At 46.7% G+C, this 25390-nt stretch overlaps 1 protein-coding gene across 6 annotated transcripts; it reads left to right on the top strand.

Moving 5' to 3' along the window:
* The first annotated feature begins 464 nt into the window (after positions 1–464).
* Positions 465–25237, top strand: vgll4b (vestigial-like family member 4b). 6 transcript variants are annotated; one of them, XM_028997975.1, is made up of 6 exons: positions 465–649; positions 1045–1121; positions 15433–15622; positions 21729–21930; positions 22017–22140; positions 22743–25237. In XM_028997975.1, exons 2-6 carry the CDS (start codon positions 1058–1060, stop codon positions 22982–22984), a joined length of 822 nt encoding a protein of 273 aa, XP_028853808.1. In that variant the 5' UTR covers positions 465–649; positions 1045–1057; the 3' UTR covers positions 22985–25237. The 6 variants fall into 6 exon arrangements, with proteins under 6 accessions (XP_028853808.1, XP_028853807.1, XP_028853806.1 ...); XM_028997974.1 differs by lacking the exon at positions 465–649 and adding an exon at positions 10869–10958 and having other exon boundaries at positions 1103–1121; XM_028997973.1 differs by lacking the exons at positions 465–649; positions 1045–1121 and adding exons at positions 8711–8729; positions 10869–10958.
* Positions 25238–25390: the final 153 nt, after the last annotated feature.

Genomic DNA, 25390 nt, shown 5'->3' with positions numbered 1-25390 from the left:
TGCCTTCACTCTGCGGTCCAGCTCACCCCAAACCTTCTCGACTGGGTTCAGGTCCGGTGACTGTGGAGGTTAGATCTCCACTTTTTGTTAAGTACATAACTCCACATGTGTTCATTCATAGTTTTGATGCCTTCAGTGAGAATCTACCAAGGTAAATGGACATGAAAATAAAGAAAACACATTGAATGAGAAGGTGTGTCCAAACATTTGGCCTGTACTCATATTTGTGTGTGTGTGTATTTAAATATAAAGCAGGGACTTGAATAAAAAAATTAAAAACACTCTTCAAGTCCCCGTTTCCTCATTGTGTTCTACCTGCAAGGATGTGATGCAATTCGCCCAATTAGCATAATTTATGCTGATCTCACTGGGCCGATCTGGGCCAATGGGAATCCTCCACTTTCACCACCTGCTAGGAAGAGAATTCCATCATTCCAAACATTCCTCCTCCGAGCAGGAGTTCCGTCGGGCGCCCAACTTTCTGTCCAAGCCGCAGTGTTTGCGCTCTGGAACACAGTCGTTGGGTTTTTTTTTTTATACTATTATTTTTTTTTGTTTTTTTGTTTTCGCTGTTTTCTCAAACTTTCTTTTTCACTTTTCATCACCGATCTTGATCACCCCGAGGATTCCAAAGTGGCGCTTCAGGGAGGTACGTAGCGGCGTCTCGAACGTCCTTCGCCGCGTCGCGTCTGGCCGCTTTTCTCGCGTCGGTTTCACGCCGAGGCCGACACTTGTTAACACGTGCATCGTCCCACAAAGAAGCCCCGGAATGAGCCGGGAACACCGGACAGTCTCGGAAGTCCCTTTCCCGGCTTTAAATCCGCGCCGCGACGTGTCGCCGAACGCCGAGCCGGCATCTCAGGAATGTCGAGAGTGCGGGACGCGCTCCATTTTCCTGTCAGTCCGTCCGTCTTGTCCGTCTGGTCCGTGTTCCCAGCCGCGTTATATAAACCCGCGCGTTGAAGCACCAAGTCGGCGGGAAAGTTGAGCTGGACCCGCGGGGTTTTTAATCTGCGGCGTTTTCCCCATCCCTTCTGCCCCCAGGGTCCTGGACAGGATGGAAACGCCCCTGGACGTACTGTCACGAGCAGCGTCGCTGGTGCACGCCGACGATGAGAAACGTAAGTGTCAGACACCTTTGCCCGTCTTGGGTGTGTGTGTGTGTGTGTGTCACTGATGGTGAGTAGGCTGCAGCAGGAGGCCGTGGATCCGGATCCCGGGAGATGCTCGGCCGTCATCGTACCGTGGGACCCACCGTGCCGTCTGCCACACACGCCCAGGGCTGCCACCGTTAGGCCTGGTTTTTTATTGGCCCCTTGGAGCGATCAGCATCTTTGACCCGGTTAGCGGGGGCCTCGCAGGTGCCCTCATACTCCGTGAGGGGGGGGGGGGGGAAACATTCTTTCCTAGATTAACGTCGGCAAATCCTGCTCAGCGTGCGTTCAGATCAGTGTGGCTGTGCAAAGTCACCTTTTTTTTTTGGGGGGGGGGGTAGGTACGACTGACCGACCGACTGACCTTCAGTGATATTGGGAATTTCATCTGAAAATGAAGTTCAGATGGTCAATTGAAGTTGAGATGAGAACAGCCTATAAATTCTCCCCTGGCTTTTGCCCAGTCGTGAATTATTCTGTTCTCGGTGGGCTGCAGGGGTGTCTGCTCTCGTCTTGGCCTCCCGCTGTGTTTTTGTTTGTCCTGCGGTGATGTCACTCTGTTGTGGCCGCGCACGCTCCTTTGTTGCAGCACAATACGTCCGACCTGTTCTCACAATGGCGCCGGCGCCCGAGGCTCCTCCCACCGCTTGTTTGCGTTTGACGAACCTTTGGAATGCTCCCGACTTGGCCGGCGAGGCCTTGACTCGCTCCCATTGGTTCGTTGCCTCGTGCTTTAATTCAGCTGCCAAAAACAACCCCCCCCCCCCCCCCCCCCCCCCCTCAGTCACTCACACCAAAAATGACATCCAATAAAGTTTTTACTCCAGTTCACTCTGAAAGTATTTTATTCTACGAGAAAAGATTAGACGTATATGGTGCACATTAATGGTGCATAAAGTCTCCACATTATTCCCATCGCCAATAAAATAAAAAAAAAAGATATTTTACCTACTTCATACCTGTTTTGGATTTGGATGTCTTCATTGCCATTTTGAATGTAAATGAAATATAAAAAAAAAAAAAAACAGAACAAGCCTGTTTACATTTTTATGAGATGAGCTTGCGTTGTTCAGCTAGTGTGCCAGCAGTTCTTTTGGGGGGGTTTTATCGGTGAAAAGTTGAGTGTGACGTTGCAAGACTGGAACGAAGGCCGCGATCCCGACGGTAAGCGGGGGACGTGCCCGCTGGCCTTTTAAAAGACGCGCTGTGGTCAAAGCTGGTGAAAAGGATGCTGCGCTTGCACAACTTCCTCCCATTGAAGCACAGCGGGAGATTTCGAGGCGCTCGACAGGAGGTCCCCTGGACGTGGATGATTTTTGTTTCTTCGTACACCTGCGGCCCGCGACCGAACAGGATGTTGACCTTTTGAGTCTCAGTCTCTGTCTCGCTGTCATCTTTTCTCCCCCCCCCCCCCCCGTGAAAGATTGATGTCTTTCCCTTTGTTACGGCCCCTGTGGAATGGTCCTGCTTTCTTCCCGGCGGTGTGGGAGTGTCGTGTCAATAGTTGCTCTGCGGCGCTTTGTCACGCCGGCGTGGACTACGTCCGGGCCTGGTGTTGCGTCACGACACCCTGCCGGGGCGCCCAACAGTCACCCGGGATTCGTACATTAATGCAGCCGTACGCTGTAAACCGGGGTAAAATGTACCTGTGGGGTCTCATTCCGGCTGTCTTCTGCCTCAGAGGACGAACTGTTGCACTCAGGTGCCGCTTCTCGCCGGTGCTGTTAGTAGGTGTGTGTGTGTGTGTGTGTGTGTGAAATAATGCTGCTCGAGTAATGAGAGAAAATCTGGTCTTGCCATGGTTTCATCTTGACATGCGCGGCTTTTTTGAACCGTGAGTTGAACGAGTTGTAGTGAAGAAAGTGAAGTGATTGTCACATGTGATACACAGCAGCAGAGCGCACGGTGCACACAGTGAAATTTGTCCCCTGCATTTATCCCATCACCCTGAGTGAGCAGTGGGCAGCCATGACCGGGGAGCACAGTGTGGGGACGGTGCTTTGCTCAGTGGCACCTCAGTGGTACCTTGGTGGGTCCGGATTTGTATGTTAATCTGCTATTTTTTTTGGGGGGGGGGCTGCACAAACTGACCCACGAGTGAGCAAGCTTGCAAAAGCGTAGACGACAGCTGAGGCTTCTCCCTCCTGGAGGTCGCCGTGGTGAGTGTAACCCAGGGCAGAGGCCTTAGGTCAGAGGTCATCACGGTGGGATGGGGATAGCAGGAGGGGGGGCTCCTCTGTTTTGTTGTCGGAGGACAGATGCTTTAACGGTTTTCATTCCCCACCAATTGCATTTGTGCTTTTGCGAAAGGTGTGTGTGTGTGTGTGTGTGTGTGTGTGTGTATTTATATACATCTACACTTTAAAAGCCTAAGAACGATGTATGCGGTATAAAATGATGCGTTGTTCATTACGTTTAACGTTGAAAGAGGTTTTTATTCTGATTATTCCGTATTTAGTCCGATCTGCGGTGAAATGGGATTATTTGACGGTTCGAATCTTCCGGGTATGTAGGCCGACCGGAATGCTCTACTCCGCGTTTGCTCCAGGTGCCGGCTGAACTGTGCGTTAAAAGTGTCGTATTACACCAGATGTGATCTGCGCTGCCGGCTGGCCGTTACACCTCTGCCGCGGTTCCAGGTGTCCGTTTACGCTCCTCAGTGTCCTCAGCTCCTCACTGTCCCCGGTGCGGCTTTGTGACACGTTTGTAGCCGTCCTCCGTTCCTGATGCTCCTTGCTCAGCAAACCCCGCTTTTCATCCGCACCATCTCTTACCTCCGCTCCCGAATAAAAAAAATGTTATTTACTCGCAATCGCTGACGCCACGTGCTGGATCCGCGCCCGTGGGTCCGGGGTGTGCCACTCGGCGATACGTGGTTCGGCAGGCCCTTGGAGAATTCTCCTCGTCTGCGTGACAGGGCCCCGGACCCGCAGCTATTTAGGAGATCTTATCAGACGCATGCAGACGCCAGACCGATGCCGCTCGGCCCTGCCATTTTTAACCCAGAGTAGCCGTGGCTGCAAACGTCAGCAACCGCAGTCCTTGGAGCTGTGGAGGGTTCTGGTTTTCATCCCCGCTGACCTCCGGGGCTCGGTTCTGCTCCCCTCGTCCGCTTCAGTGTTAAAATAGAACCCTAACAGTACGGTGTTTCGTGTGGCGGTTAAGGAGACCAAGATGGAGCTGTGTTGAAGAATCCAGGGCAAGAAACGTATTTAGTATTTTCGAAGCAGGAGAAAGCGACGAATGTTCGTTTCATCAGCCGCTTCATCAGATGCTCATTAACGTGAGTGAATGATAAGAAAGTGCTCAGCATAAACCTTCAGGACTGTTGGAAACCGTTGTCTAATTTCTGGTGGTGGAGAGAAGCCAAGAGTGTGAAATGGCTTCAGTTTTGTTCTCTAATGTAAAAAAAAAAAGTGAGTCGGTACTTTTATTTTTAATAGAATTATTATTATTATTATTTTTTTTTTGTCGTGCCAGTCTGTATTGTTAAACTGTCCCAGATACTGACATTCAGATGCCCCAGTCGCTTCCCTATCATTTAGTATGTTTGAAGGGGGAAGACGCGTATCTGTCATTGTGCGGTTTGTGTATAGCCGGCGCACGATTGGCAGGTGCGGCCCGGTCCTGTCGCTCTCGGCCGTTTCACCCCCGCAGTTGGAGTGTGCCTCTGCCCGGCTCCACCCTGAGCCTGGAGGGCCGAGGCGGGCCGTGTTAAGACTTGATAAGCCTTCTGTCTCTCACGGCAGGAAGCAAGTGAAATGATTCGCTTTTCGTTTTTGTTCATACACAAATGCGAACATCGTGCAGGAACTTGTGTGAAAGAAGAGTTGAATGGAAGAGTGGATTTGTATGGGTCATATTTGCATTAACCTTCAAATTGCATCCATTTAAATGATAAGCAAAATCAATTTTATATCTGTATGATGTGGTATATCAAAAAAAAAAAAAAAAAAAAATATATATATATATATATATATATATATATATATATGAGTGGGTGGTCATAGTTTACTGTCTCTTATTACATTGGATTTTGGGAGAATGTTCACATTTAGGTTAGGCAGCGACCTAACCTAAGATCTTGGAACTTCACTCGATCAGGCTGGTAAAAATAAAATAACCTGCCAAACTCTCCTATGAACATCTCTTACAAGCTTGTGTCTTGTAAAATCTGGGACGCCAATGTATTTTGAATCATATTTCAAATTGCATTAGCGGTTTAGTTAACATTTCGTTCCTGAACATTCCTAGTTCTACTGTACATTGATGGTGATTTTACTTTTCAGTTCAGGGTACAGTGGTAGTAGCCTAGTGATTAACACTTTAGCTTACTACTGGTAGTAAGTGGGGTTTGAACCTGGGTCTTCTGGTTCATAGGCGAGTGTGTTACCCACTAGGCTACTACCACTGTATCCCTGAGCAAGACACTTAACCCTGAGTGTCTCCAGGGGGACTGTCCCTGTAACTACTGGTTGTAATGCGGTCTGGCTAAATGCCATAAATGTAGAATGGCAGGAGCCGCTGTACATAAATAACATCGTGGACGTATGAAGAACTGCAGTGTTCCGGTCACCGCGCTGGGCACCTCCCATGGCCCTCGCCAGACCTGCCTGCAGGCCTAAAACTCATGGGAGGTTGAGAAGAACTCACACATACACACACATCAGAGCCTCGCTTATCTTGCGTTGTGCTGGCAGTCCTGGGTGGCTGGGATTTAGGATTACGATGGCGTGTCTGGTTGCTATTTTTTTTTTTTTTTTTAATGGTTTCCTCTCCACAACAGGGCATTGTTCACCAAAGACCCACAGACAATAAACACATGAACCTCTCAAGGAAGTAGCTTGTGGGCCAGAGGAACCGTCCTTCTGGAGTTCACCACGAGTGATGACTTCATATACGTAGCGAGTCCTCTGACTCCACCGTGAATGAAGCTTCATGTGCACACTGAGGGGTCTGCTGGACGTCGCCCATGCAGATGTGGTTGTAGATTTTAAAAAAAAAAGTGTGATTGCTGTTTGGTGGCTTCTGGTTTCTTCTGGGCCCCTGCGAAAGGTTCCAGGATCCACTTGTTCAGTTAAAAACAATAAAAACCCCGTCACTGTTGAGTTCTAATACTGATTATTAAAGTCTTCTGGAACGCTGGCACCGCAAAGAACACCGGTTCTTGCAGGTTCTCTGCTGGATACTTTCATAAAGAGAGGATATTTGAGCGATCGTCATATCAGGGGAGGGGGTACGAAAGGATCATGGAAGGACGCTTTAGACAGGAGGTTTTTCACGCTTGAAAATAGTTAATGATTTATCGTTGCGGCAGCCGACATTTTGCTCATTTGCATTTCCTGCTTGGCACAGATGTGAAGAGTGAGGGATATTTGCTTGGTGCCGATGCCCTTTTGTGTGGTGATTTTTGAAACACAATGCATCAATGACATACTGGACATCTTTTGTGTGTGTGTGTGTGTGTGTGTGTGCACTCTTGGAAGGCCTCTTCTTCTGCTGTTTCGGTATACATGCGATTTGAATGCGTTTTGCATGAAACGTGTCCTCGGGGGGAAAGCCAGTTTCGGGCTGTTGCACATCAACAATACAACTGAAAGGGGGGACGGCTGTGTCCGAATCGCGCGGTTTCTCATGATTCTGGCCGCAAAAACAACAACGTGCGTGGAATCAGTCAGGATTTTTCTTTTGGATTGTTCCTTGTTCATGCTCAGGCTATTTTTTTTTTCTCGCTTCTCTTCCCTTCTCCTTTCTGGCCTAGTTTTTAGCGGGCCGCAGCCGGGCAGGATGTCAAGGGCGTCCAGGCCGGTGCCCGGCGGCCCACGCTCTGGCTGACGCGCTGGGCCGCTCGCGGGGTCAGGGAGGGCAGGCCGCAGCTGTCGTGGCGGCGCAGCCGTCTGTCTGGCGCAGGCCTCAGTCAAGGCCCGGTCTGGACGAGGGGAAGGTGGACCTCATTTGCATAACGCCGCACCTTCTACTTTTAGAAGCGCTTTAAGTTCCCTCCCGTTGGCAGCGTAAGATGATGATTTCTGTTTTTTTTTGTTTTTTGAAGAACCAACAGAAGGAACCTGCAGGCGGACTTTGTTTCAGCTCGCCGCTGTTTTTTTTGGGGTTTTGGACCTGCCGGTAATGACTGTTATGCCGGGCGCTAAGCTGAACTGTGAGACGTGTGTATGGAACAAGCGGCGATCCGTGGAGCTTCTCCTGGTGTGCAGCTCCCCGGCATCGTCGGGGCGCAGGTTTAGCGAAGGTCCCGGAACGGGGGGCTGCACCGGACCCGCATCAGAGAGGAAACGGCGGATTCCGGAGAAGTCGGCATGTGTTGGTACATGCTCGGGTTGGTGTGCCGCGGATTGTTTTATTGAGGGCGAGGACGTGGATAAAGAACACGCAGAAATAATTTGATTTCGTAATTCAACCAGTTGTTCTTGTACAGCAAAAAAACGTGACCGCCATCAGTCAAAACATCGGTGACTGACCGCATGACTGTGTCCCACCCACACCGAACTGTGACAAATGTTGACCTGTAGAGACATTCAAATTGCATGGGTTCCAATTTGGTCACATTTTGAAGGATCACTTCAGACCGAATTGGTTTGAAGGTAGGTTAAGAGTTCTTGTACGGTCAATGGCTTATTCGACCGGGGACTATTGATATATGACTATATAAAATCTGGATAGAAGCTAATTACTTGGTTTGATTAATTTCATTATTGAAAAATGTTCTTATTTGTAGTGTATTTCATGAATGCAAACCCCGTAGGACAGTATAATGTAAATACATGGTAATAACAGTATGTAACATGGACAAGCCTGCACCTCCATGGACAGTCACCAGCGGGCTGTACATAATGACTAATCGCCCCGCTTCGCCGAGCCGCGCCGCGAAACAAGGCGGTCATTTCAGCAGCTTTACTCGGGGGGATTGCTTTTCATTATTGGGCCGTCGCGGGTGTTTCCGGAGCGAAATCTGGGCTCCCTGCTGCTGCTGCGTCTGCAGCCTTCTGCTCCGGGCTTCTCCGATTACTCCCGCTCTCCGAGAGTTGCGCTTACATACCCGACGCACTGTTTTGATCTGAAAACGAAGGCTTCCGAGGAAGCAAATATCTGTCTTTTGAAGGTGACGTTTTTTTACGAGACTCCCTCCCAACACCTCAGCTGCCACGCTCACTTGCCAAGGGACTGGTCTGCCCGAATCATGCCAACGTTCGCGGGCTGTCTGTCCCTGAAAACTGCCCACCGTGGAAGACAATGGGCGAAGCAGCCCGGCTGAATGGGGCCCACAGCTCCTGCTCGGCTCCGAGGTTCGGTTGAGTGTGTGAAACCTGAGACAATGGCTCTCCCAATGGGGGAAGAGGGGGAGGAAAAAAAAAAAAACGCGCCCAATGAGAACAGCTCTCCTCAGTACTGGGTGCTGGCGGGAGCGGGGGAATAAGTGCGTGTTGTCTGCTTGGGGAGGGATCGATGGGAGCAGGCAGGGCTAGGGCCCTTTGAATGAAAAGACCCTTCTAATCCCCCTTTGCCTTTTGAGAAGCGAGTCAGGGAGAGGCATCTGTAATCTGGGTGATGAGAGAGGTCAGTTGAATAGCATGGCATTGCCTTTGAATAATCCCTTTGGCGCTCCCCCCCCCTTGGTTGAGGATTCAACTGTCTGTTAAAGGTTAACCCGGTGTAAAGTTTCACCATTTCACTGTTGGCATAAAATGATCCAGAGAGAAATGGCTCAGCCACTTCCTGGTTCACGTTAATACCGCCAAGGTCGGGGAATAAAGAGAGCAGAACCAATGGGACTTCAGTTCTGCGTGGTGAATACATTCGGGCGAATCAAGATTTCACGGCAAAATATCTACCGTCGAACTGAACTGAATTCTGACCTTTACAGAGTGCTGGGCATTTTGCTGCTGCTTAGTTGCTAAATTTGCAGTGAATTAGACAAAAAAGTTGCTTCAATTAACTGAATTGATTTGCATATGATATCCTGGTGATATCTGGTTTATAGAAAATTCAGATTATCAAGGAAAAACACTAAAATAGTCACTGGCTTTTTGTACCCTTTTGCCTGTGCAGTGTGGTTAGTGCAACTGGTCACTCTGCAGCAACAAGGAAGGTTCTAGTGACTGGCTTGGCAACCATGGCAACCTTGAAAATTCAGGTTTTGCAGCCTGACACTAGATATTTGGGGGGTGGGTCATGCTGATTCTTCATGGAGGTTTGGCTCCCTCCTTTGTCCAAATATTACTTTTTTTTTATTAATTGATTTTGTTAAATGAAAAGTTATGCCTAAATGGGTATGTGCACCTTTTCTGCATGAGTATTTCTGGACAGACGATCAATCAACTCTCTCGGTCGTGCAGAGGCTGCCTTCAGAGACCACAGTTGCCCGCGTATGTGTGAATAAACACGCTGCGGACTGCTGTGTTGCAGCATGCTGTGACTTGAGCAGACCGGTGCAACTCGATGCGCATAAACGAGCCGCCTCTGCTTTTGTGTTGATTTTGAAGCACATGGCCGCACCCTGTTCAAGTGTCTGATTATAGCAGTTCAAGTCACCCCACAGGTTTGACTAAATCAAATCCTTCCATGTGCTGCTGTTGCAAAAAAAAATGCTTACTTTTTATAATGCAAATTGTCTTGCTGTATGGTTTCAAATATATTTTTCCCGCAATAGCCAGATGTACGATGCATGCACATTTGTAACTTTTGTATTATTGTTTTTTTTTTTTTTTTAGGTTACTCAACAGTGAACTGTATTAGTTTCTCCTTAATGTGCATTATAAACTCCTGTGTGGACAGCAAGTGCGGTGTTTGCGGGCGGCGCCGCTAGAGGGCGTTGCGGCATCACATAAAAGACGTTCCGTGAAAAAACTATGATTTATTATTATTTTCTTATATGAAGTACTCTTTAATTACCATATTTGACTTAATTGAAGGAAACCCCCAATTTTTTTTTAATGTTCCTTCACATTTTCCGTCTAGTATAAATAATATATAAGCTGTGCCTGGAGTTCTTTTTTTTTTTTATGCACGATTCTTTGCAATTAGTTTGCAATAAGCCTGCGCGTAAATGTTTTTAAAAGTGGAAATATTCAACTTTCGGCCTCGGTGTTCGGACGTGGCTCCTCCTCCGCCCCCCCCCCCCCCCCCCCTATTATTTCCCGTTCCGCTCGCCGACCCGCTCGCTTGAGTTCTGGTGCGGGGGGGGGCGGCGAGCTTGTTCAGGAAAAATCCCGGACATTTGAGGCGCTCCTGGGATTTAGCGAGCATGCCCAGTGGCCGAGAGCCCACACGGAGGAAACGGGCGAACACACGAGCCATACCGAGCATAGCCTGCGTGTCAGAGCGCCCCACTTACAGCGGGCTGTAGGAGAACTGGCGCGACCCTTTGTCCCAAATAAACCTTCTTCCTTTTTTTTTTTTTTTTTTTTTTTTTTTTATTATTATAAACTAACCCACCTCGTTTTATTTACTTTTTTTTCTTTTCTTTTCTTCCCGCTTTCGACCATTTTGTTAAAGCCCTTGACGTTTTTTTTTTTTTTTTTTTTTTTTTTTTTTAGCGTGGAAAAGTTAAAGGCTGGGCCGTTAGCTGCGGAGAAGCTGGTTTTCGGTGGAAAAGTGACCGGTCGCGCCGTTCCTCCCTTCGCTTCCGTGGAAAGCTGGTCTTTTATTTTTTATTTATTTTTTATTTTATTTATTTTTTTTATATCCCTCCCGTAGCCCGATAAATGCTCCTGACGAAGATGGACCTGTTGAATTACCAGTACCTGGACAAAATGAACAACAACATTGGCATACTGTGCTACGACGGTAAATATGCACGTTTTCTAAGCATTTAGTTTGAATAAAAAAAAAAAAAAAAAAAAAAAAAGAATCCGTCCAGTTGTTTGATCGAACGGCTTTAAACGTTAGTGTTAAAAAAAAAAAACCAGGATGCGGTTGCGTGGAGCGTGTGGAAATTGTCGCTTATTTAGCAACTTTTACCCGGCGTGGAGATTAAAAAGCGGCCGTCTGTTATTTCGAGTTGTGCATCATTTATGCATGCGTTATCGTTCTGCTGTAGTCCTGGCAGGTTCGGTGTCCAGTTTCCCCTCCTCCAAGTTGACATTGTCCCCCTCTTTGGGCCACGGAAATTCATCGTTTCTGCGAGTTCTACCACGACTGGATACTGAACGTGTGCATTTTGCTTCTGATTCGCATGCAGGCTTTTTAAAAACCCTTATGGCATCTGACCTGAAGGAAAAGCAGATGATGGTTTCTAAATAAGCTTTTAATCACGGCCATGGCGCACTGGGGTACCGAGTTGGGCTGCAGCGCGTTGCATAATTGGGGGGAACTCTCAGAATCAACAGAGCAATTCACAGGTTCTTGTTTTCCTCCCCCACCACCACCACCACCACCAGATCGGAGCCGGCCCGGTTGCACCACGTCCTCTGGTTTGTTTGACTTTTGGAAGGAGGAAAGCCGGGGTTTTGCGGATGCGTTGGGGGGCATGGTATCTGTTGGACGGTGCCCGTGTTCGAAGTGGGGGAGGTCTTCCTCTGTACCGTGCCGTACCAGCTTCCTGTTGTCAGGAAGTGAAAATGGCCTCTTCCCATTAAAACAAGGGCGCTGGTGCCCTCGTCCTTTTTTTTTGTAAGAGGAAAAGACGCTTCCGGTGTATGGACGTAGAAAAATGTAAAAAAAAAAAAAAAAAACAACAGACCCCGCGGTCGGAGGTCTCTGCCGGCTGCAGCACAACTGCATTCTCTGCTTCATTTCCTGTCCAAAATCCCCAGGAAGCGTCCAGGGACATGCCGGCAGTGGGGATGTGGTCCGATTCGGCGTCCCCCAGGGCCCGTAACGTAAAGGCTTCTGCGCTTGCACATCACATTAGGTCCAAGAACGTTGGTCAACCTGTTTGAAAATTGTTGTTGCGGGAGAAAAAGAAAGTCCTTATTTCATTATTTTCTGTTGTTGGATCATGTTTGGGTGCATTGTTGGTACCGAAGTCGGGTCTGAGGTTGCGGTCTCTGTGATAAATCGATCTATTTTTTGTGGGCCTTCATGCGTTTTAGTGCGATGCAGTGTGAAATTCTGTTTTGAATGGCCACTGGCTGATTTTGTCCATTTTTTTTTTTAATGAGAAATTGGCGTGTCGCTCCAATTGCAAAAGATTTGTTTTTGTCCTCCTTGCTTGGTGACTCACCCCTCTTTCCAGATAAGCCTCCAAAAAAAAACCCCCACTGAAGATAACCGCCTCCGACTGACGGAAAACCTCCGCGCTCACGTACGTGACAGGATGAGCGACGGGCCTGGGGGCCGCAGCCCCCTTTTGGATTTATTTTGAAAGGCTATTATTTCCCAGCAGGCCCCGCTGCAGTTGCCCTGGCTGCTAGCGTCAAGGCTAGCTGGGACGCGGCGGAGCCCTCTGCCTTTGCTGACAGCTGGGGGTCACGTGACCCAGTGACAGCGGCTGGAAATACACAATCATGGCTCTTTTCCCTGCTGGAGCACGGCAGGCCTTTGAGCTATTTTTAATGGGCTCCAAAGAATCGCTCGGCGGACGCTTTCTGAAGCACTGCCTCATTGCTTTAAACAAGGACTTGCCGTCATTTCTGTGAGCGTTTTTTTTTTTTTTTTTTTTTTTTTTGTGCGTTTTGGGCACCTGACTGTGCCGGGACAAGATCTGTAGTGTTTCCAATAGTGTTTGACCTGATCTTCAGAAGGTAGTGTCACGTAATGACGTATTTCAATTGGACTCATTGTTCTTGGGCATTGATTTGCACAACTCAGGATGTAAGATTATATTCATGAAGAGATGTTCTGAATGTTCATTCGTCAATGTTAACATGCTAACCAGCTAGCAGCACTCTGGTGAAAGATATCGCCCCCTCCTGGACAGGCCAAATCTTACACAATGCACCTTTAAAACACGAATTGGTTAAATTGCTTTAAAACCTTCTACGTTTTTGTCTTGTCAAGGAACCATTGAAGGATTCACACAGAGGCTCACACATGCTCCCAACATCTGCTGCGTGTTGAGTGTGTTTGTCATTTACAGTGGACTCAGTGCAGCACTGATGAAAAGAGGCGAATAGATTTTTTCGTTTTCCTTTATCGGAAACTTCGGTAGTCTTATCGGTGCTTCGGACCGAAGGGCCGCTCCGTCTGATGGACACCAGAGATTCTGGCCCTCTGCTAGGGCTTGTGTCATCAGCAGAGTGGCTCGATTTAAAAACGTCCCCGTCACCCTCCTGCAGAATGCTGACTGTCACTTTGGCCGAAGATAGTCTGCAGTGGGGGGTTAAATGCCACCCCTCCCCTCACGCTTTTTACTATAGGGCTTCTCTTTCATAAGGGGACCTGTGCAATGAGACGTGGGTAGTCCTATTGTCACTGCATTTTTTTTTTTTGTTGTGTTTATAATAGTCTCCTCACGTTTCAAAGCGCTTACATCTGCAAGCATTGTGAGTGGACTGCGCTAGCAGAAGGCAGCGGCGGAACCTCAGCCGTGGAAAAATAGGTTATTGTCTTCAATCATCTTTCATGTGTCAGGTCGATGAGACTTTGAGCCCCCCGGCCCCCTCCCTCGCCGGTACATCTCAAAAATAAAGGTGCCTGTCTTCTCCCCCGGATTCGAATTACAGCGACTGTCTGCCAAAAATATCATTTGCACAGGACACCTTACTTATTTTCTGCTTTTTAAAGTGGCGGGCGGGGGTGGGGGGGTTGTGCGCCTGAAACCCGACCTCTTCCTGTCTTCATGTTTGAAGTCCAGAGGAGGGCCAGCCTTTGATCCCTTTTGCACTTAATGATGGCCTTTCAGGACTTCAAACATTGTACGTTTCTCCTGACACAGATACCGATCTTTATGGCTCAGTCTGCTACTTGTAAAGCGTATCGCGGGAAGATTAAACCTCTGCGCCCCAGTTGACAGCTTGTCCCCACAATGTGTTAATTGCGACGGGTGCAAATAAAGGCACTGATACTGTACCGAAATGAGATTCTTGACTCTGCGGTGCGCCCTTTTAATGCATCTTAGGAAATTCTAGTGAAGTTAGTGTTGCCTTTTTGCACGATCTTGTTACAGATTCAGCTCGGTTCAGAGTTGCTTTGAGGATGTTCTTGTGTGCGCGCAACAGTGCAGCGCATTGTCGAGCGTTTTTTTTTTTTTTTTTTTTGTATTTACACTGTTCTGCATAAGTCAGCGTTTTCCCTTTCCCCCACCGTCTGTTATCTGACTTGCTGAAGGACAAACTACAGTAGACGTGTAGTAGGAGATTACACGCTTGCTTGTTCACAATGCCTGCCTAAACAGGACACCCCCCCCCCAAAGGTTCCCCCAATAGTGCCCCTTGATCACCCCCCCCGCCTTAACTCCCCTGCTTCGGAGCACTTTCCTCAAAGCCCAGTACAGATAAGCTGAGGCCCACAGTCTCCTCTTTATTACGGACCCTGCCCAGTGCCAAAAACAATGATGTCATCCCCCGTGTTGCCATGGTGCCACAGGCGGACGAGCAGAAACATGCCAGCGGGGAAAATAGGCCGCTTGTTTAGAAGGCGCCTCACGATGTGCCTTTCGTTTGTTGGGGACCCACCACATTTTAACATGCCCAAGATAATAGTTAACAGACATTTTAATGGCGTTATTTTTTTTTTTTTTCATATTGCATTACCTCAAAGCATGGTCTCTCTCACTAATACTGACTTGGTTGTGCTGCATATAAATTTAGTAGCGTAAACGCACGCTGTAAATCTCCACGTTTGGGCCGATCCGGCCTCATCCCAAGTGGAAAGTCCCAGCATTAAGTGGTTGCCAGTTGTAATTTTCCTGCGTCCCTCCTCCTCAGTTCGCGCTGTTTGCCGGGCTCCTCTACACGACCACGTAAAAGAAAGCAAAGGCTCGTGGTCCACCCCCCCCTTCCTTCGTACAGTACTTCTCCGCAGCTTTTTGAACTGGCCATAAACATCTGCAGGCAGCTGGTTGGTAGCCCTCGTAACGCAGATCTAATTGTCCTTGCTCGGTTTTACTGCTGAGAAACGAGTTTACTTACGAATGGGGCAATGCGCTAAAAGTGCCACGTAAAATTCTTTTTACGTCACAGCAGTTGCTAAAAAAAAAAATAAAAAAAAGGCTGCTACTCATTACTCATATAAAAAAATCTAAATCATTTATTCATTTAAATCGTACATGCAGCCTGTGCCGTTTGTGCATATAGCATGTGTTCGGATCCCCATACGTGTATGGGGATCCGAACTTTTCCCCGTGAATCTGAAGTTGAACTTCTTCTCTTCGACGCAGGTGAGGCTGCCCTGAGAGGTGAAGCCCGAATGCAGCCCGTGTCCCTGTCGTCCAGCATCAGCAACCACAGGACCGGCCCTCCTCCCATCAGCCCCAACAAGAGGAAGTACAGCGGGGAACACGGCGACGACGACCTCGACATCAGCAGCGAGCGCATGGCCAAGATGAGCCGCCTGTTCGCGTCGCAGTTGTGAGTGCGGTCATCTCGCGAATTTTAGACATTAACGGTCGTGAATCGGGCCTGAAGGTTGAATGGCATAAATATTTCATCATAAACCCTGAATTAAGATGTTATTCAGCAATCTACTTTTTAAATCCCTCTTCAGACTATATTTCACAAAATTGAAAGATGATGTGAGGATATGTACTTCACTAAAAAATCTTATACGACATTGCAGCTTTTTTCAGCCACGTTAAATTAGACAATGTTCCCATGTGTATGTTTTGCTGTATGTTCTTCAGAATGGCATTTTTTTTTTCTGCTGCGTAATCCCTCCTTCACATTACTTTCTGAGGGGAAACGGACAGAAGGCCGACATTCTGCTGATCCCCGGAATTCTGCACATTCCAGCCTCATGGCGCTTTTCTGGTGCCTGGCCATGCTGCTGCTCATAGATTCCGTGCATTCCTGGCCGGCCTGGAAAAGCTGCCCCGGCTCATGGGACCACAGGCATGGCTGTTCAGTGCTGAATAACTCACCTCGGCCCGACGTAGAAGCGGCCCAGTCAAGTCACTGGGCCTGGGAACGCGTGCAGCAAATTGGGACCCATGTGCTAGCGAGGGAAAGAACAACGGGGGCAGTCAGCTCGCCCGGGCCTGCAGATTCCAGCCATATCTGGGATTTCCATCTCTTGCTCAGCATTCTGGGGGCTATTTGCAGCTGCTGGTGGGATCTAGATAACGGCTGCACAGAGCTGGAGTTGAAAAGGAGACGGCACGTTTGCACCGTTTTCCATATTTAGAAGGGTGTTGTGTTATTCCCCCCCCCCAGAATTTCTACAATTGTCAGTCGCAACATCGGCCCCTCGCCTTTCGTGGGTATTCCCATGGGTTCAGGAGGAAAGTAGCACCATTAGCTGCGTTGTATGGAACGATTGTCTTTTGTTCAGGAGCAGCATGTGCTCGGCTGTGGGTGTTTGTCGACCCACATCTTTCTATAACACGTGAATGACGCCCTTAGTCTGAGGCCTCCAATGACATTAATATTACTGGAGCCCCCGTGTCATGTGCTTTGTGGCTGTGCTCGTAAACATTTTTGCCACTATTAATACATTCTTACTGTTGATATGCTAAACTAGCGGGTTTATCATGTGACTGACCGTCGTATCAGGAGTCTTTTTTTGTTGTTGTATACAGTTGCATGCGTAATATCAGATACCTTTTTAATTTGAAAGCAAGTTTTCAACTGCACTGTACGGTGTCGACTTGGGCAGATGTCTCGGCTCATCGCTGGTATGAATTTTTATAAACAAAATTTCAGTCGCCTCGTAATGACGTGGCTTCCCACGATGTCAAGCTATAATCCAGAATGAACCAAGCTACTCCATACTTGCCGTAGCCTGTGCAATGTTTATCACAATGCACTATATTCGGTGATGCGGCAACCACACCGCGGCCAGTGGAGGAGGTGGAGGTGTTCTTCCTGTTGCTCACGAAGGGGTTGACCAGGTGCTATTGTCGTCTGCTCTGGAAAATGAGGTTGAGTTGGGGCCATGTGATGTGGAAGGGCCATTAAACCCTTCTGCTCAGCCACTACAACATCATTCTGTAATTAAATCTGGCTAATCGTCCTCATCGTCGTGGATGCAGATTGCTATCAGAACGCAAACGTTTTTCGGCTTTAGAACCGATTGTGTAAATAAAGATGTTTTAAATGGAGACGCCATCACTGTGGGTCTCCTTGTTTCAATCAGGGGTTTGTTTGGTCTGGCAGACACCACGGCGCTCCGCGCAGCTCATGGTTGAAGGGACGTTGCGAGGGAGTTTTTGTTGGGCTGATTGATGGCGGAAGGGGGTGGGGGCGCGCCTGGGGGAAGGTGGCTGACACCCGATCCTACAGGCTCGGGCACAGGTTACTGTTAAGGTGCTGTGCCTCTGAGGGATATGTTCCTCTGCATGCAGGTTGGGGGTATCTCCACGGATCTTCATCTGGAGTATCTTTTTGTACATTTTATTGTGATCTGCTCCAATAGAGCCAGCAGCGGTCTGCTCGGGGGTCAGTGAAAGTTGACGGACTTTTGCCATAGAGCAGTGTTGTTGAGGAGCTCCGTGTCATGCAGGGGACATTTTCTCATTTTCACAGTGGAGCTCAAAACAAAGGGACACTGTGTGCTGGAAGCCCCTCTGGAGACGCCCCACCCCTTTTCCCCCGTCATCGTAGCCTTTCTCTACTGACCTCCTGCACACAGGGAGGGAAAACGTGTTGATTTTGGGTCAGATGTGATTCAATTTGAACCGTTTGATCAGGATTATGAAAGGTTATGAAATGATTCTGAAGTCATTTTGTTTCTCCTGGAGTGGCAGGGGAGCTGAAAAGTGTGTGTGTATACTGCTAAAAAATACAAAATGGGATCCTAGATCTGAATGAATGAAATATTCTTATTAAATACTTTGATCTTTACATAGTTGAATGTGCTGACAAAATCACACAAAACTTGTACTGCTGCTAAACGGTACTGCTGCTGGGTTGTTGACCTCCTACGGCCTCCTCCACATCTCCTGATGCACTGCCCTGGCTACTGGTAGCGACTCCATGCTCTGGACACCACGGTGCCAGACACAGCAAACATTCTTGCCACAGCTCGCATTGACGTGCCATCCTGGATGAGCTGCACTACCTGAGCCACTTGAGTGAGCTGTAGACTCAGTCTCATGCTAACACCAGAGCGAAAGCACCGCCAGCATTCCAAAGCGACCAAAACATCAGTCAGAAAGCATAGGAACTGAGAAGTGGTCTGTGGTCACCGCCTGCAGGACCACGCCTTTATTGGGGACGTCTTGCTAATTGCCTATAATTTCAACCTGTTGTCTATTCCATTTGCACAACAGCCTGTGAAGGCTGGACAGCTTGGTGGACCGCTTGGTTCAACTTTGTACATTGTATTGTTTGGGTTCCCTTTATTTTTTTTATAGCAGTGTATATAATTTAATATACATTTAACATAATAATGATAACTCCCCCACTCTGCAAATGAGGGAACTTTCTTTGGCGGTCTTTTGCGGGCCTGCTGGGAACTTAGCGAGAGCTTGATTCTCATGGCTCGAGCCCTAGCCAAATGAAGAGGGGAGGCAGACCTGCCAAAGTGGTCAGGGCTGATGAAATCATAGCGCGCTGCTGTTTTACATGGGTTTCTGTAGTTGGGAGTGCACCGTTGCCTTTTTGGGCTCCCTTAGGCAGGATCTACTGCTCTAGTATCTAGAACGGTTCTAGTTAATGTTGTACTAGAGCAGCTAACACATATGGATTTACACATGCACAGAAAGGGCGACACACACCGTATCCACTCACTGGCTTTGTCCGGTAATGGTGCATATCGGGTATATTAAAAACCTAAACCAAACCTAACTGTTAAAGAAAATATGTGCTTCACCAGGTGTAACATATTCAATTATGAAAGCAAATTATAATTTTGTGCACCATTTCCTATATCCTGTTCAAGTTTGGAAACTTGGGCATTAAAAAATAATGACATTTCTCAGTGAAACGAACATATTTTTACATGCTACCAGGACGATTGTGTAAATCTTGCTTTAAGACATTTATTAACGGATTAACAATCTATCATATCTTGTTTATGCCGAACGTTCCTTCAATGTACTGATCTCCCCCCTTTCTATTAGTTCAGTTTTTTTTTTTTTTTTTTTTTTACTTCAAAGATGGGATTAAAAACAATGCCCAAGAAATGGTCCTCCAATCAGTTTGTGGTTTTCTTGGGCACTGGCAACCTCGTGTTTTTGTCCTCTGGTTCAACCTTCCATGATTTGATCTCTCCCAGATGTTTCCTGTATCTCTTAAGGCGCGGTTCCAGGGACTTAAAGGAGGTATAAACTCCCCGCCCCCTCCTTCAGCTTGCCAGGATTTGTAATGAGAAAGTGTCCCCAGACTTTGGTGCTCGACACTTGTCAGGTCGTTGCAGAGTCTGCTGTCGCTGTAGGATTTATACCTGGCTGATAAGGGGTTTTTTCAAAAGCCCCTGTAAACAAAGGTGTGGTGTAATAATAAAGTTTCATCAAAGCCAAACCTGGCAACTTTTGCACGGCACCAGGCTCATTACTGTGCACGGTGTGGTTTTCTGCTGATTCTTAAATTAATGGACCGCTCTGAGGAACCATTTTAAGATGTCATGAGCTTTGCCACAAATTGCATCTTGCATTGAACCAAAGACCTTTTAAAAAAAAAAATGGTGGGGTGACGTCTAGAGCCGGCTCTAGTTCTTGATCAAGACAAATCAATAAACATTATTATGAAATTCTACTCCGATGCTTTTACATAACGCAGTGAGTGCACAGGACTTTTATTGTGAAGGAGCTCGAACCTGCACAGAGCCCACCAACCCCCACTCTGCACCTGACTGCCTGCCAAGTTTCAGAGGCCCCAGGCTTTCTTGTGGGAGGATGCTGGGTTGTCTTCATGCTTTTTGGCAAGGATTAAAGTAGAGCTCCGCTCTGTTTTTCCTGCGTTTCCCTAGTTCATCAAAACAGATGGGAGCTCCTCGTTTTTTTTTTTTTACTTTTCAGACAACCCTCTTTTACTGCAGAGAGAAACACAGTTGTTGTAGGTGAAGACTTTTGCCCGTTCCCATCGAAACGGTGGGGTCACCCACCCCCTCTGCTTGTGCCGAGCTGTTTAAATGCCCCAGGGAGAAACAAACGGGAAAAAAGGCAAGTTAAAGCAGCTCTGTGGGGCACATTAATATAGAATTACCCCATATGTGCCTCGAAGGTGGAGGAACAGCTTTTCATGAGAAGCCTTATCTGTGTTTGTTTTATGATCATTAAACCAGACGACCGCTTCTTCTGCCCTAGATTAACAGTGTTGTGGAGTCTCTGTAGGGATATTAAAGTAAACAGTCCCTGCATGGTGTCGCAATTCCAACAATTAATGCAAATTCAGATCAGCGGTGCAACATCGTCGTTTCACCCGGTCACCGCAGCCTTGGAGGAAACTGGACGGTCATCTCCTGATTCTCCAACCAGCAGTCTTCCATGCATAATACACTATCATGCATACATTTCCAAAATCTCCTCCATGTTTCTGGTTGTGCTGGTTATGCGCATGATTTGTAAATTATACGAGTATCACTCCGGGTCTGCTTTGGGGTTTTATTTAAAGGGATAAAGAAGTTGTCTTTATGTGGTTGGGTGGCAGGATTGTCCCAGAACTGAGCTGTCCAAGACAGCCAGGGGGAACTGAGGGTGGCTACCAGTTTGAAATCGGAGTCAAAATGCTTGAACGGCCCGGAAAGGTTAGCCTCAGCCCAGATTAATGCTGTTGCTGTGGGAGAGACATTTCCGGTGGACATGGCTACAGATGCTTGGTACACTGGTGCGGTTGCCGAGTAACGTGACAGTTTCTGTGACTCTGGTCCGCCACGGTAGTCTCTCCCCTTAAAATGTCAAAATGTACCCATTGTGCTGTTCTTGCCTTGACATGGAGTCACGTTCACTTCTGCAGAGATGCCTATAAATAACGTTCTTTTTTTAATTTACTTTAGGATTCAATTAGTATTACTAGAAATGAGGAATCTATAAAATGTTTTAAAATGCATTTTAAGCCAGTGCTCCGTATGGCGCGTTTCCTTTTGTGACTCTGGTTTTGTAGTATCTGGCCCGCGAACGGTATTGAATTTTTCTCTGAAGCTCAGATGAGACCCCTAACTAGGCCTCCGCTGTTGGCAGGAGGCAGTCGCTCCTTCAGGAAGGGGGGGGGGGGGGGGGTTTACACAGCGGAAGAGACCCACACTGCATCTGTTCCTTCCTGAGGAACAGAGTACCATTTTAACGTTGTGTGTAACAGATAGCAATTAAAAAAAAAAAAAAAGAATATAAGGGTGGTGATTTCCCATGATGTTCAGCAACTTGCTGACTGTGTAGTTTGTGAACGTGATGCGGTGAAAGAGAGGTGAAAGTGGTCTTGCTCCGGCATACAGAAGTGCTTATCAAGCCTGTTTGGCTCCTGCCTCGGCCGCACATGCCAAGCCCACTGAATGCTGTATTAATAGCTGCACTTGTTAGTGCTCGCCTGGCCCGGGGGGCTCACTACAATCTTCTCCTTGTGTTTGTTTTCTCCCTTCCAGGGGTAAGCCTGTCAACGGGGACTACCGCAAAGACCCCCGCGATCGCAGCCGCAGCCCCATCGAGCCTCCACACATGAGCCTGCACTACGCCCACATGTCCAGCCTGGCCATGGACCAGCCTCTTGCACTGACCAAAAACAGCATGGACACCAGCCGTGCGGTCTCCATCTCGCCCGCTGTGAGCCCAGCCGAGCGTCAGCAGGTAGTGCTGAGCTCCACGCCAGCCCTTACTCCATCTGAAGAAATTCTGAGTTTTTTTTTTTTTTTTTTTCCTCTCCCCTCCACTAGAATCGTCCCTCTGTGATCACATGCGTGTCCACAAACAACCGCAACTGTAACCTCTCCCACTGCACTGTCTCTCACAACGGCTGCTCCTCTGGCCTCCCGTCCAGCTACAGGAGAGCCTCAAACAGTAAGTGTGCAGAGCTGAGCATTTTCTAAATAATTGTTTCCTCATATTTTCTTCTAGGATTTCCCAGTTTTAACCATAACCATAACCCATAGTGCAAGTTGACCCCCATGTTTACTGTTCTGGGATTCTCATTCAAACGTTGTGGTTGTGCTGATGTATTAAGATACAGTTGATGTTTCTTTTAATTTTTAGGTCTTTGAATTTTTTATCAAAGTTTTACATGCAACAAACACAAAATCTGTAATCATTTCAACATGAAGTCACTGACCTTTTGGTCCTCGTTGCTCCGTGCTTGATCTGGACAAGGTTATGGCCAATTCCTGCCTTTGGCAAAGCGGTGAAGGAAAGGTCAATAAATGGGTCACAGGAATGGAGTTTTCATATTCCTCTAAGCTGCAGTTGCTTTTTACAATCACATGGGGAAGAACAGTAATATATTCCAGATCAAGTTATGCAACTTATTAAAGAGAGAGAAAAAAACACTTCCTTGTCATTGTACTTTCATCATGAACATTGTTATTATCCTTGTCACTTTTACTTGCATGCACACAAGGATTCCTTTTTAAGATTTATATATATATATTTTATTTTTCTTGTTTTAGCCAACACAGCCTGTGACCCTGTGATTGAGGAGCACTTCCGCCGCAGCCTGGGGAAGAACTACAAGGAGCCCGAACCGGTGACAAACTCCGTCTCCATCACGGGCACAGTGGATGACCACTTTGCCAAGGCGCTGGGTGAGACCTGGCTGCAGATCAAAGCAAAGGGCAGCTCGTCCGGCAGCCCTGACACGTCCCCCAGTCACATGGTCAACCACAGCCACTCCCCGTCGGTCGTCTCTTGAGGACCAGCTACTTCCCCTGCTCCTCCTTGTTGTTTTTACCGTGCATGCCCAGCGCTTGCAGCATCGGTAGTGTATAGCTTTGTACATATGACAGAAATCTCATTTCTTTCATTTAGTTTTGTTCTTTTCTTTTTTTTTCCCCTTCGCCTTTGTGTTACGTGATGCCCAGTCTAAAAAGAAAAAATTACCAAAGAAACGCGCATTCTCACACCGGTCGCAATATTGTCCCGTCTCCAGGTTGTCGTGCGCTTAGTTTGTTGGGAAGTATTTCGTTTTTTTAGGCGTTTACTTGAAAAGGAAGAAGACCTGGCCTGATTTTGCACTATCAATGAGGGATTTAGAGGTTCCATAGAAACATGGCACTGGATGCACACACTCCATTTTGGGGTATGGTCTGACTATGTTGGCAATTTGCTGACAGCAGTGCGTTGTGCGTCAGTGGGGTAGAACCCTACTCTGGGTCCGGGAAACTCTTGCTCAAGACAATTCCTTCAGTCAAGGTCGGTGCCGACAACAGGACTGTTCTCCAAACATGGGCATTTTCGAATAGTTTTGGATGTGTGTGTGTGTGTTTTTTTTTTTGTTTTTTTCCCCTCCACCCAGGCAACCCCCAGGTTTTGGTAGAATAGTTAGGTTTGAAGGGTAAACTAGTTGCTTACAGGTGCATGTTTTAAATAGCTGGTATCTATTATTGTTTAGACATTTCAATCTTTTTTATATATATATTTGCCTCTCTTCAGATTTAGTTTTTTTTTTTTTTTTTTTTTTTCTTTCAGTAACAGTTCTAAATAAACTTACTGCTGGTACAGTTGTACTCAATATTATTAATTTTTATTCAATATACATTACAGTAGCAGCCAGCAAAAGAGAATAGCCTCCGGACAGGCCTTCTATATATTAACAGTTGGATTTATATAATATTAATCCATGGTACAGGATGCTATTGCATTTTGCATGACTGAAATAAGATAAACATTAGCAGCTGTGGACAGGTCAGCCCTTAGAGTTGACAATCTGCCAAAAACGTGCCCAGTCACGTTTATTCGTAATTTTCTTTTCTTTTTCACGTATTTAGATATTTCAACTTTTCTTAACGTTCGAATCATAGCAGTTGACTGCATCTATTAAAGCCTGAATATTTTTGTAGTTCTTGTTGACCTGTACCAAGACAGTGTACATTCCTCCAGTAGGGATTTTTAAGTACAGGTTTTACTTTCATTTTGTCCGTATAGCTACTAACACATGCAGACACAAGCGATATATGACGTGGTGGAAGTTGACTGCACGTGATCTTCCTCAAGATCGTATGTCCCTTACATTCCAAGATACAAAGAAAAGAAATTGGCTGAAATGTCTAAATTCAACATCGGAGGGCTAACCATAGCTGCCAGACGGCTATCGTTAGTTACATTATACCCAAAAAGGCAATCGAAAAAAGAAAACCGTACATCTTGTACTTTTTGTATGCAATTGACAAAATTGTTTCGTATACTAGGCCATTGTTACTACTAGGTTGGACACTCACTTTCAGCTTTGGCACACCATACCCTACACGCTGTAGGAGAAAAAGGAAAAAAAAAAAAAAAAGACTTTTTATATAGGTAACTATAAGACCATCATTACGCTGTGCGTAACGAATGTACAGAGAAAAAAAAATCATAGGTATTTTTTGAGGAACAATTAATTTGTTTAATATGTAGCTATTTAATTTTTTCCCTGATTGTAATCATGCATTTTTTTTTCTCCAGAAAAAGTTGATCTTTTTTTGTTTTGTAGACTTGTCTGTAAAAGTGCAGGAACACAGTTATTCTTTGAGAACACAGCATTATAGTAATAGCCACTTGTGTATTATTGTTGAAGGCTACTAAGCGGTCTCAACACAGCATTGAACATCCCGGCTGCTTGAGTCCTACAGACTACCGAACAAAAACACTCGCCTTTTAGAGCTACTTGTCAGGGCTTGGATGTTTTCCAAGTTTGATCTGACCTATTTCTTATTTATATTGTTGATGTGAGGAAGACCAAGTTATGCTTCTGGGAAGAATAGGTAATAAAAAAAGAATAAATTAAATTGTCCTTCACATGGAAACAGAAACATCTTTGTCCTTCTGATTTTGCCCCTGACCTGTTTGTAAATCTGTATTATATTCTGATGTTGTGGCCTTTTGTCTTTCAAGTAAAAAGGTTTTGGCAGGCCACCTTTTTGTACTTAAAGTAGCCTTGATGAACAATAAAGTGCTCTTAAACCACAAACTCTGCTTGAAGTGTCTGTTTTTGTGTTTTGTTCAATAGCAGCGATAGTATAAAGCAATCAGAAATAGTTTGACAGAAATGTGCTGTAGTGTACCCTTGTGCAGTCATTAATTCCAATAAATAAATTAGGTTAAAGGACCTAGGAAAATATTA

The sequence above is a fragment of the Denticeps clupeoides genome, chromosome 12 (assembly GCF_900700375.1).
Source record: "Denticeps clupeoides chromosome 12, fDenClu1.1, whole genome shotgun sequence".
In the NCBI taxonomy this organism is placed as follows: domain Eukaryota; kingdom Metazoa; phylum Chordata; class Actinopteri; order Clupeiformes; family Denticipitidae; genus Denticeps; species Denticeps clupeoides.
Note: the sequence above shows the minus strand (reverse complement) of the source record. Positions and strands in the feature narration are given on the sequence as shown.

Coding starts and splice junctions, on each gene's coding strand:
- vgll4b (XM_028997974.1), top strand. CDS start 10,877: ATGCTCCTGACGAAGATGGACCTGTTGAATTACCAGTACCTGGACAAA. Junction 10,959..15,432: donor TGGCATACTGTGCTACGACG/GTAAATATGCAC, acceptor TCTTCGACGCAG/GTGAGGCTGCCCTGAGAGGT. Junction 22,141..22,742: donor CTACAGGAGAGCCTCAAACA/GTAAGTGTGCAG, acceptor TTCTTGTTTTAG/CCAACACAGCCTGTGACCCT.